This window comes from Musca domestica, unplaced genomic scaffold (genome assembly GCF_030504385.1).
Source record: "Musca domestica strain aabys unplaced genomic scaffold, Musca_domestica.polishedcontigs.V.1.1 43, whole genome shotgun sequence".
In the NCBI taxonomy this organism is placed as follows: Eukaryota; Metazoa; Arthropoda; class Insecta; order Diptera; family Muscidae; genus Musca; species Musca domestica.
Window position 1 is genome coordinate 5284767 of NW_026712332.1, and position 12900 is coordinate 5297666.

The 12900-nt window shown below is 41.2% G+C and overlaps 1 protein-coding gene across 1 annotated transcript; it reads left to right on the top strand.

Moving 5' to 3' along the window:
* Positions 1 to 1490: 1490 nt before the first annotated feature.
* LOC131804364 (B-cell lymphoma/leukemia 11B-like) lies at positions 1491 to 12650 on the top strand. Its single transcript, XM_059127197.1, has 5 exons — positions 1491 to 1536; positions 2098 to 2250; positions 2318 to 2506; positions 2580 to 2846; positions 8290 to 12650. Exons 1-5 carry the CDS (start codon positions 1491 to 1493, stop codon positions 10824 to 10826), a joined length of 3192 nt encoding a protein of 1063 aa, XP_058983180.1. The 3' UTR covers positions 10827 to 12650.
* The last annotated feature ends 250 nt before the right edge of the window (positions 12651 to 12900 follow it).

The window sequence follows — 12900 nt, forward strand, 5'->3', positions numbered from 1 at the left end:
CCACACGACCATATGCAACAACAATAACATACTAAGCCGGTCATTGGTCAGAATACCACTTTAAGTGGCATTGGTATTGTATATTAGTCCGCCTCAATTGTTGGCGACGGCCGTTTGTAAGAAGTTATCAATATGTTGTGTCCTAATTGATAACCGCAATATCCCCTGGCCATTTAACGCCAATCAATAATAAAAAAGTCTAAACAAGAACGCGCAACAGAAAATGAAATGAGGGTGTATACCCAGCTATTTAGGTTGTCATGATGCGTCTGTGTATTTTTTAGGGAAAAAATAAAATAATAATCACCAAAAACATGAATAATAAACCCTAACTAATAAAAACGCAATCAGCGGAACATATCGATGTCTCACGGACTAACTGAATTGCAGAGCTCATCCAGTCAATCAGGAATTAATAAGTCAACTATGTTTTTTGCGCCCTGTGTTTCCTTCTTGTCACCCCCAGGATAAGACAATTTACACCAACATATAATAAATATAAAAAACAACAAGATAATAGACCGGGGAAAAAAACAATAGGAAACAATAATTCCACTACTGACAGACCGCACAGCTTCAGGGTATCAAATTATGTGTCCGTTTGTTCATCTATATGTCCGGACACATACAAATGTTTGGGCAGCATATCGTCTATGTCTTTTTGTGCGTTTGTGTCGTTTTTATTGATCATCAGAGTCTATAATTCTTTAGTGCCTGTGGTGTTGTTGTTGTTATACAGCACCTAATTGACAACTGGATTATTGTTACGCTTCTTTAATGTGATTATCCTTGTTTTGTTTGTCAGGGGAAAGGAACTGGGCAAATTTGTTGGTCAGAACTTTTGTATGGGTGTGTGTGTGTGTTTAGATTTTTTTTTGTTTTATAAAGACAAAAATATGTGGCCAATGTTTCTGGCCTCAGTTATGGTGCCAATTTTGGGATCACAATGACAAAACTTTTACATATGTTGTGTCGTCTTCGAAGTGCCCTTTGTCTTTGCCTTGGGGTCGGCCTGCTTTATATGGACACAAGTACTAAACCAAAAATCAAACAAAGCCTTAAGAGCAGAAATAAAACTTTGCGGAAATTCTGTTATAGAGTTATGTGAAGTTAACGCATACGGACCCACACATGCCCCGAAGTGCAAAGAGAACACGAAAAAGGACATGAAGCCAACAAAGAGGGCAATTCAGACCCTTCGATAACCCCCTTTCCACATTTGCACTCACACTCATCTAGTCATCTATCCTAAGTATACAAACAACGGATTTCGCAACGGCCATGAACGAAAAGGGACGAATTGTTCGAGCATATCACACTAGATATTGGGTAAATTGTCCATTAATAACATTGATTGGAATTTATAAGTTTGGCCAATATTTGTTTGCTACTATTTAGACCGGCAACAAACACCTTCAATTGTCGCCTTTATGTTATGATGACGATGTGGTGATAAGACTGGGTGGTGTGTGTGGGTTTGTGGAAATGTTATGAATAAATTTCCACAGGATAAATTGGCTTGGGTTAATGGGCAGGGTAGAGGATTAAATCGATGGGCGAAGGGAGGTGCAGCAACTATTTGCTACGGCCTCCTGCACTCCTCCGTCACAAGTTTGCATCTCATTATCAGCAAGCAAAGCAAATCAATACAAGTATTTGCGGGGAATTAATTACTTGCACGCATATTGCAAATTTATTGTCAGACATTAAGCGAAAACACCAACTTGGTTCTGGGAGCATGTGTATTTAAGGATAAAGCGCGAATGCTGTGCTATAAATTGAGTCTAACCATGAAGCACGCCACTGCTGTGGCATGAGACTGAAAGACGCCCAACAACTATTTAGTAAATTCGAATATCACATGTTTATGCCAGTTTTATGTAGAGGAAATTTCGTTCGTTCGTTGGTAATTGGCAATTTAGAGGTCAGGCCATAGCGTATTAAGATAAATTTATTGAATAATTTATTATGGGTTACATGGCAGACAGTCACTGCGTAACAGTTTCTATTGCTTTGTCGGCGATATCAATATATTTATATCTGTCATTGTAGTATCGACTAACTGAGTGGTGACGCTTTGTTTGGTTTGTTTTTTAGATTCAGATTCCACCGAAGGTGATGCCCCAGCCCAGGATATCCTTACATGTGGTGCCTGCCAGAAGGCTTTTGCCCTCTCCGACATAGTCAAATTTATACAACACAAGGTTCTACAATGTAACAAGGAAAACTATGGCCACTGTTCAAACCAAGGTATGTTATAAGAAATTGGAATATCTATTGATGAAGCATTTTTTTTAATTCGTGTTGCGTTCCCTAGGTCCTTCGAATGATAGAGCCGACACCGAAGATGGCAGGCCGTTGGGTGTTGCTAATCGCAGACCTTCGGTATCAGCTCCTATTAATGCACGCAAAACATCGGGAGGATCCCGCATTCACACACCACCGCCAAGCCCAGCGGACATGTTAGCCGACGGTGCCTCAAGTACACCCAAAAGACTTGTAGATGGTAAGTAATTTTGCAAGAAGAAAAAAAACATCTAAAAAGGATCCTACTAAATGTATTACCTTCCATTATACAGAAAATGACAATACCACACCCAAGGAGGCAACCCAAGAAGACACCAAAACCTCAAACTCAGCGACAGAAGAGCTACCGACCATTACCACATCCATCAAGCAGGAACTTGATCGTGATGAAAATGATACAGAAACAATTGAGTGTCACAATAGCAGCAATAATGATAACACTAACGATAATGTACGCGAAAACGACGATGATTGCCAGCCCAAGACCAAACGACCCAAAATTGAGTTCGTCGATGCTGAGTCCAATACGCTGCAAACAGGTAAGCATCGTATAATTGGAAATTGTGCAGAGGAAAGGAGGGCGCCGGGTTTTCTATTTGTAACTGTAATTTAATTAAAATTCCACAATGACCATTACCCACGCTTTGACACATGTTCCGATGGTTGGAGTCCACAGCCTTAAGGGCAATAGTAGCTCAGAATTGTATGTCTCCGTGAGCGGTTCGTGCGTCTAACGCATCATCATATTCGACGCTATGTTTTTACTTCGAACTGCATCACACATCATAGCTCCCCTAGAACAAAGTAATTTTTGACCAAAACAAAATCCTTTTGATAAAAACCATGAAAATAAACAACAGTCCGTCCATCAACAACATCAAAGCGAAAATGGAACTTTGCCTTATTGCCTCATAATCGTTGATGTCACCGGCAACAAAGCCCAGCGATAAGCTGACATCAACATGCCTTTCACCACACAACCGTTCGTCCACTCATTCATTGTACATGCATTCGAATTTTTTGTGGAACATTCGCAAATAAAGCACATCGAAATGAAATTCTTGACAATGAACATAAAACATTTGCGGAATACAAATCTAAGCGGACATAAATAATAAATTTCAACCCTATCCTTGTGCTGACCATCTATATTAGGGGAGGCACAAGAATTCCATGACATCAAGGAGTGACCACTCGATCTGACGTGCGTGGATGCTGTTCGTGTAGAAAGGTCATTTTGATAATATTTTGACACGCTCCTCAATGACCTTTGACATTGTACACCTTTGTCTATGTTAACAATTGTTAAGTTAACTAAAAATCCATTAGAGAGGACTGGTCAAACAACTGGGTGTCATAGAACTTTGGTCAAACGGCAAATGAAAAAAAAAACATGGAAATCTTTTAATTTTTTTTGTTAAAAAAGGTAGACACGCTTACATCTTGTGTCGACATACGTCAGTGGGTCCGCACACAACTATTCGACTTAGAATATGTCACGTCAAACAGTCAATGTAACCGACTATTCTTGAAAAGGTTCTCAAAAATGAATACGTTAAATAATGGAAAATAAATTGCGCAAAATGATTCGTCATGAGTTCGAAAGAGTTTAGTGGACACGGTAGAGTCAGGGGGAAGCAGATAAAGGAAATAAGTGGACGGCAACAAGAGTCAACGGCATTCGCGTGTAGATGAGAAACAAAGGTTGTATTATGAAATTCTCACATAAAGGAGCGAATGAGAAGAGAAAGAGTGCGACCTATTGTTTTGAGTCCTTAGATTGTCATTACATTCTTGCTTGGCTGACCTTCAATTGAAGACACTTAAGAGTTGACTGGCTGACTGACTGTTAAATGAAACCACACACCATAGTAAGTTCTTAAAGAAGATCTCAGGCTATGGTGAGTTGTAATCGCCTCTTGCTTGGACGTTTGGTAGGACTGCTGCAGATGATGGTATTCATAGAACTTCTTCAAGCTGAATCACTCTCAGTTTGATAAGAAAACCAAAGGTCCAGTACATGGGGTCCTTTTTGTGATGTGTGCTGATATTTGTTTCCATTGTTTCCATTGTTTGCTTGTATTATCTTTTCTTTAGTCATAGCTTAATTTTTTATATGCTCTTCTTGTGTAGTTGTCAAGTTTATGTTTGCCTTTTCATGCTTGCTCGATTATTTATGTATATATATATATATTTCAGACATTCACATGTTTCATTCAAATACTCCTTTCCGCCAAAAAAGAAAAAAAACTCCCTCCCCCGCCATAGTAGACGACATTTGATGTCATTCCTCATTCATTGTTTTACTCAGAAATCAAACAATGATGACTGCAGCGTAATTACAATTCCATGTCAAGTAGCCAGGCAAAGTGACAATTGTCACTGTTAAATGCGATGAAGATCAGATCGCTTAAATGAATTGTGGTTTCAGATGTAATTATGTTATATATTATATGTATAAACATGTATTTTCCGACCCATATACTGGTCGTCAATTTGGCATCTCTAATTGTAATTCCTTGCTGTTTCATAACGTCCCTCACCTTTGTCGTGGACGTAATCCGCAGAATGTCATGCTTGTTTTATTGAAAAGTGAAGCTCACAAAAAAAAAAACTGAAAATCGGATCTGATGAAAATATAAACGCACATGTGTGTATATGTGACCTGGGTATAAATATAATCAAAAAGGGTTTATCTGATAGCCGGGTGACAGGAGGGGTAGTCTGCTAAACACAAATAAATCCTGCTATAGATGGAGGGCGGCAGGTGAAAAGAGTAATCCTGATGAGTTTAGAATATCTGGCTATTCAGAAATGTTATTATTTTAGGAGGAGTGAACCTGGCGGGTATCGACTTTGACAGTATTAGGAGGGACATTGGGATACTTTAAAGGGATAAATAATATCCATTCACGTATAAATTCTTTGATTATGCAAGTTCACGTATTTACCGTCTTGGTTTGCCCTTATTGTACAGAAGTGTGTGTGTGTGTGTTTGTAACACGTTTTCGTTGTAATGTCCTTTGTTGCCTGGAGTGAGAGGATTATTCACAAAAATGGAAAACGACGGCTCTGCGAAGCGAATGTTTGCTAGATTATGAAATGTTAAAAAATAGACAAAATCCTTACCGTAGATGTATGGATGAGTGAACGAACGAACGAACAAACGAAACTGCTGGTGAACAACAAGCCAAAGCAAAGAAAAAGTGAACAGACATTATTATCACATCATGAAGTGAAGGGTTTTGACAACATATCAGCGGGCGGCCAATTGTTTTGTTTACGGCTTTCTTGTCAAATGCGGTCACTTATCCCCTGTGAGGCGTATAAGTGGAATGGGGGAGTGCCACTCTGGACGCTCGCTGTTGTTTCGAAAGGGTTGCTGTTGATTTGCTTGCGTCGTCTTGAGCTGCCAAAAACAGCACAACTTTCTCGTCTCGTCTTCTTAAGCATTGTTTTGGCAAATAACTAGAAGTCTTCATTTCCATATGTATGTGAGCGTACATGTGAGCAGTAGTTCACATGTTAGAGGTCTCATTCAGATACTAGAAATACATTTTGCAATAGACGAAAGAATGGAAATAATCTCTCTGAGACTGACCTCCTACCGAGAGCCCCCAAAAAATAATTTCTGCTTGCATAATAATATGTCCTCAGTCCTGTGTAAATGCACCAGACCGTAAGTCGTCAGGATGTCGCTCATCTACTTCCAGTATATCGTATGCATGTAGTGAACTTCCTGTGCAGCGGTTATCAGGCAAATAATCGGCTCGTGCTAAGCATGCGACAAATTGCGCAGAGACCAACAGGGAGATCTTCCGTTGTTTATCTTTTCGCCGTAAATACAATTCAGTTTTTTTTTTGTGGAAAATTAAAAAAAGTAAAAGTGAGACATCTACACACGCCATTAGTTGGCCGTTTAACCCCTTCTGCCATTTCCATTCAACCCTTACCACTTATCCAGGTAGAGAGGACACCAACAAAGCAGGAAGTTGTTTCCAATTGTATTGTCTTTTGTTATTGTTTGCCCAGATCACTTCTAATTCGGCATCATTTGCATGTGTAGTCAGTCATAGAGGTCTCTCGATAGGAATTGTGATCTAGCAGCCATCCTTTTTATGGAAGACAATGCATCCACGAGCCACTAGGTAGAAATAAAAGAAAGACATTTAATTCAACTCCTTGCTAAGGTTATACGATATGCGAATGCCGGCTTTCGGTGATATGTATGTATGGGTTCCTTCCTGTTTTGTTATGTGGCCGTTGCATCTTTTCACAGCTGTTCACGTAAGACTTGAGATAACATGTTGGGGTTTTTTGGAAACGCTTATAGGCACGTATATTTTAAATTGTAATATTGCAACCCCCTCCCTTCGGTTAAAAAATTGTTCAGGGGGTTGGTATTGTGGTTGGGTGAAAGAGCTGATTTGTTCTACGTGCGGTCGGTTACACGGCAAATTTATTTATTTTTTGTAACTGCTACCGTTTTTTTTTTAAATTCCGAATTTTTTTCTTAATCGAACGGCAACAAATTTGCAATTTTTCATTTCGGGCAACATATGGCGATGCCATCAAATTAGAAGAATAAATACCCAGCCTCGTGGTTATTGCTTCGTTGCTCGTGATGATTTTGCCTTGATGACAGTTATATGGCTCTTAGCGTCTTATCCAGCGCATGCATGCCTCGCACGGACATTTGGGAGACACCACAATACATGAGGAACATCTCAACCATGGGATGCCACACATGGGACAAACATTGAAGGGATGTGTATTCATTTTGGCTCTTGCTTGTTGCCGTATTAGTGTTGATTATTTAAAATATTTCTGTGTAGCATTCGATACGCTTACACTATTTCGGTTTGCTTTAGTATCCGATGGCGGTCATTTGTATGCGTGGCGACGGCCAAAATCTTATGGTTTTCGATTTTTGTAAACTGTCCTTCTTGTCAGCTCTAAAAAAGACAGTGCAAAGGCGGAAGGGAAGGGACGGGTCGGGTTAGGTCGGCTGTTGGTGACAATTTTAGAATTGGCTACTGTAGCATAGCATTGGCTAGTACGTTTTGGAGAAAACGGAAATACGGGAAGTACTATAGCCATGTAGTACAGCGTTGCTCTAACTCCATGTCTTTCTGTGGGTTGAAAACCATTCCATCTATATGCGCGATAATTGTCTTGGATGTACTGAATGAGTCTTGCCAAGTCTAGATCACAAAAATCAAGGTGTGTTGCGTGACGTTTCTTTTGGCGAACTTCCACGCCATGGATATTCTCACATTCGGAGCCACATCGGCAAGAGGGGGTACTTACATCAATTGACGACGAACTGAACGAAGACGAGAACGTCGACGACAACACACCAATGGCTGAACGTTCAGGCGACTTTAAATGGTATTGGGAATCTTTGTTGCGGCCCACACAGAGTGGAGCGTCGACCGTCCGCACCTAGGATTCATTCATAAAGCTTGCACTTCAGCTCGGCTCATGAACAACAGCAACAACACGGAGATATGTAATAACAATATAAAAATACTTAAGGTGGGGAGGGACCAACGAAGATGAACAGCAATTCAACAACAGCCGAAAGAGCAACCAATGCAGGCTGCATCAATATATGGCATGATTGCTATCCGACAATGATTCGCATCTTCATGGCTAAAGGTGCGCTTCGCAGCGGCAAACATCGATTGTCGCGTGGTTATGCGTGTGTGTAGCTAGCTTTGTGAGTGCAGCAACGGATTGCGTTTTCGCACACTATTAATTATATTAATGAAATCGCACACAGAATTGTAGAGAGCTTAATTTAGGGATAGGTTGAGCAAGTAATTTACATAAAACAATGCAGATAGTCGTTCGGTCTGTGGGATGACAGGATGGCCTGTTGTTTATTTTTTGTCTCACATTTGAATCTCTAGCCAATTTCATCATTTCTTACACTCGAATCTTTTCTTAATTCCACTCTTTCGCTTGTTTTACTTCCAGAACCCAGCAATTACACATGTTCGACGTGTAAGACGAGATACAGTTCAGCCTGGCGTTTAATTCAACATGTACAATACTCGCATGGTGTCAAGATTTACGTGGAAACCCCTCTATTTGGGGATATTGTTCAGTCTCCCAGCGATGGTTCTTCTGGCGTTCAGCCACCGCAGAGCAACCTAAGTAATAATAGTTCAAACAAGAGCAATGTGAATGAGTCCACATGTACGGTATCACCCATCGTCAGTAACAGCAACAACAATCAACAACAACAACAACAGCAACAACAGATTCATCAGCAATTGCAACACAGAGCGGCTGCTGTATGTGCTGCTGCCGCTGTGGCAGAACAACAAAAACAACAGCAACAACAACATCAACACCAATCAAATTTAACGGCTATGCAAAATGCCCAAAATTTGGCAGCAGCTGCTGCCGCTGGCATGCGTCATCATCCACTTTTGCCACCACCTGACATGCATGCCACAAATCCTTTCAACTTGCTGAGAATGCCTCTTCCACCTGGACTTGGCCAGGCACAAGTAGTTCCTGGAGTTACTCCACTTTTTTCACGCCCTCATGCCGATCATTATCGCATGGAACAACTAGTATCAGAGCAGTTCCGCCACCACGGTCTAAACTTAGCTGCGGCTGCAGTTGCTGCGGCCAACTCTTTGGCCACTCCTCATACCCCAACGCCACAGTTTAATCCAAACAATTCTGTGCCTTCGGGAGGAGCTGTAGAGCCACGACCACCATCCTCCAATAGTAGTCATCGAGGTTCATCGACTCCGGCGGCCCTTCCCCTCATGCCCGGTCAGCAGAGTTCGAACTCAAGCATCCAGCCCAATAATCAAGTTAACATGGAACCCCAGATGGATTTTTACTCGCAGCGATTGCGTCAGCTTGCAGGAACAACGAGTCCTGGAGCTGGAAATATTGTTAACTCGAGCTCGCCGAGTCCACGACAAAAGCAATCGCCGCATTTCGCGAGCCCATCGCCTTCTCATCAACTTCCTCCCACTCCGGTCACAAATAATACTCGTCCACATTCCTTGACCCCTCCCGAAAAGAGTGAACCACTAACTGGAGAAAATGGGGCACTCATCAATAGTACACCCCGTTCAGCCTCAACACCCCCGACTAAGCCCAGTCAAGAATCATCAGTCAATGCGTCTGTATTCACATGTTCGTATTGTGATAAGAAATTCCGTTTCGAAAACAGCCTAATCATCCACCAGCGTACACACACTGGCGAGAAGCCATATAAGTGCACTGCATGTGAATTCGAGTGCTCACACATCCAAAAACTTATGAAGCACATGCGCGTGCACCGGAGTCCGGCGGAGGATGGACTCAGCAATGCTGAATCGGCAGACACAAATGAGGGGGACTCGGATGTCGACCAGGATCCTGAGGAAAATCTAGACGAAGACGCCATGGAAGAGGATGACGAGGAATTGGATGACCAGGAGCAGGATGAAATTGACTATGAAGCTGAAGATCTAAGTGTCAGCAACAACCGAATGGATTTAAAAAGTGAAAGTCCTAAAGGAGCATCTGGTGCCACATCGTTAGTTGGCGAACTAATGGACAAGTTTGGCTTGTCAAACATTGCACAATATTCGGAGGCATACAAGCAAGCTCTACAAGAATCCGGCAACTATAAGCACATTTCCAAGGATATTGACAATAACAATGCCACCAGCTCGCCAATGCACCAAATTAATGACAAAATTAATGGATTTCCCGCTGCATTGCGTTTGCGCGAAGAATTTGCCAAGAATATGTTCCAAAAGCCCACCCAACAAGAAGGGAACTCACAGTCGTCACAGGTTCCAATCTTCAATCCTTTCCAAAATCCATTTGAAATATCAAAACGGATAAAAATGGATGGCAATGACTGGTGGAATATGCAGGCGCTTCATCGCAATGAATCGCTGTTTGAAAATTTGAAGCTGAAACCACTAGGGCTGGGATCCGCTAATTCTTTATTAGCTCAGAATTCCCTAATGAAAAAGGAAAGCCGGCAACGCAATGACACATGCGAATTTTGTGGCAAAGTCTTCAAGAACTGTTCAAACCTCACTGTACACCGACGCAGTCACACCGGCGAGAAGCCTTACAAGTGTGAGCTTTGCTCTTATGCCTGTGCCCAAAGTTCCAAGCTGACACGCCACATGAAAACTCATGGCCGCATGGGCAAAGATGTGTATCGCTGTCGTTTCTGTGATATGCCGTTCAGTGTTCCTTCCACGCTGGAGAAACATATGCGCAAATGTGTAGTCAACCAGGGAAAGGTTGCCGCGGCCAATGCCGCCAACGCCGTTGCCGCAGCGCAGGCGGCGGCTGCCGTGCAACTGCAAAATCATTTGCCCAATGCTCAGCAACTATCTCCGCCGACACACGCTTCCTTCCCACCGCAGTTCGGTCTAGGTCCCGGATCCATGTCCCTCCCCAGCAGTATAGGCGACAACGATTCGAACGCGTCGACAAGTCTATCGTCACAACACGCCATATCGCTGAAACACGAGGCATGACTTTATCGAAACTGGAACAACGCTACCAGTTGCTTCAATTCGCCCAATACAGTTCTTCCGCCACCGCCGCCCCACCAGCAGCAACAGCAAGAACAATCGCACCATCTACTGACGCATGCCCAGCATCATCACCATCAACGTCCTCTCCCGACTGTGAACCGAATATTATCACGTATCTTCTAAAGATAGGCTTCTAAAGATAACGTTGGGATAGCCCGTGTAAATAATAGTATATTGTCGCATATTGTGAATACGTCTATTACCACAAAACCCTGAGGTCTCTTTGAAAAAGAACGATCTTACCTGCGCGTTTGTACATATATCACTCGACCCACCACCGACTCCATCAGGACATCTAGTGTAAATGCACCGCCGGAGCGCCTCCACGTATACCAAAGCAATACATCCATCGTCTCTCTCCATGTCTGTTGCGCTCTTCCGCCTAATGCAGAATTGGCTGCGTTAAAATGTTTGTCTTCTTCCCAGTCTCATTCTCTAACAAAAAAAGAAACCTAGCTAATATCCCCAGTGTAATTCAGTGAATTCGAATTAAGTAGTAATTGTAACTGTATCATATTTAAATTTAAATGAAACCTTAGACAAATCTAAATACTTTAAATCGAAAATGCTTTGTCTGCACTCCGTCATCGGTAAAGGGCATTGCAATACATTTTTAGCGTTTAATCCCCACGTGCGAAAGATTATATGATCGCTTCGCATTTACCCTTCCACTTTCCTCAACTCCTCACATCCCCAACAAACTGCAGACGTGTAAATGTCTGATTTTCAAGATCTTGTTTTGTGATTCTCGTTATTATTGTTAGTTCGTTACTTTGTGTTGTTTATTGATTGATTGATTGATTTATCTATTTTGTTTGAGATCACATTCTGTGTATGTTATTAGGGTACACACAGACATGTTTATGTCCTTGTTTATTAGATATGGAAAGGGAGTCAATTAGGCCGGCCGGAGGAGATCAACCACACGCATTTGCACCTTCGATTGTCCGTCAAATGAAATCACGCCTATTTTGCTTGTAATTATGATTGATTTCTTCGAACTGTCCTGTACCCCCGTCTTCCCTGTGGCCCACTTAAACTAAGCCTTTCGTAAACTAGTATTCTTTGCCTTTTTAGTTCATAATTGTGTTTACTTAAATTATTAATCTAATTGCTAATGTATATTTAGATGTACAAAGGAACCTGGAAGACATCGCATCTACCCCTATCCCTGTATACACCACAATATTGTATTGAATAATTGATTTAGAATAAACATATGCTCTTAATAATAATAATAATAATAATAACTATAAAATAAAACAGTTTTTTGAAATCAAAAACCCAGTTGCAATTCTTCATTTCCCACTTCCCTATCTCGCCTAGTCTTCATACCATTCCGAGTTGCTGCTGTCTTCCATTGCTGAGAAATGCGGGGAGAGCAATACATAATGCTCCCCTCGCTATTCTTGCGACATCGATGAAAATATATTGTATATAGTCACATTGAAAAGTACCGGCCGGGAAATACAGACTATCCCATACGACTATCGCACACTGTAGTTCAGTGACAAGTCGCTTCTTCTCTAGCGCTGAAATCAAAACGAAGGGAATCATTTGAACATTTGTGCAAATATATTTAAATGTATGTACGTATTAATTAATATCATGATTATTATTTATTCCGTAATAAGTAAGTAGAAAATTAAGAGTTTCTTATATAACAAACAAAAACTAGAATCTGAAAAAGGAGGAAAACGTATATATGTATGTGTTAAAATTTCGTAAAATAAAAGACATAAGAAAATGAAAACAATAGAAAATATGAAGAATGTCCAAAATGTATGTGTTTTTGTTGTTGTTGTTGTGATAATGATTTTTTGTTCATCTCAAATTGGTACAGTTATACAAGGTACATGGAAGCTTCGGAATTACAATTAATATACCCTCGACTGTACTTCAATATATATTTCTTGTCCATCTTCGGCATTCACGTTATTTTTGATTGAATCGATATATTTTTTCGTACTTTGATGGCTTGGAAATCCGGAACACTTTATCTGCATTCTCCAAC

Coding starts and splice junctions, on each gene's coding strand:
- LOC131804364 (XM_059127197.1), top strand. CDS start 1,491: ATGAATAAATTTCCACAGGATAAATTGGCTTGGGTTAATGGGCAGG. Junction 1,537..2,097: donor GGCTTGGGTTAATGGGCAGG/GTAGAGGATTAA, acceptor TTTGTTTTTTAG/ATTCAGATTCCACCGAAGGT. Junction 2,847..8,289: donor GTCCAATACGCTGCAAACAG/GTAAGCATCGTA, acceptor TTTTACTTCCAG/AACCCAGCAATTACACATGT.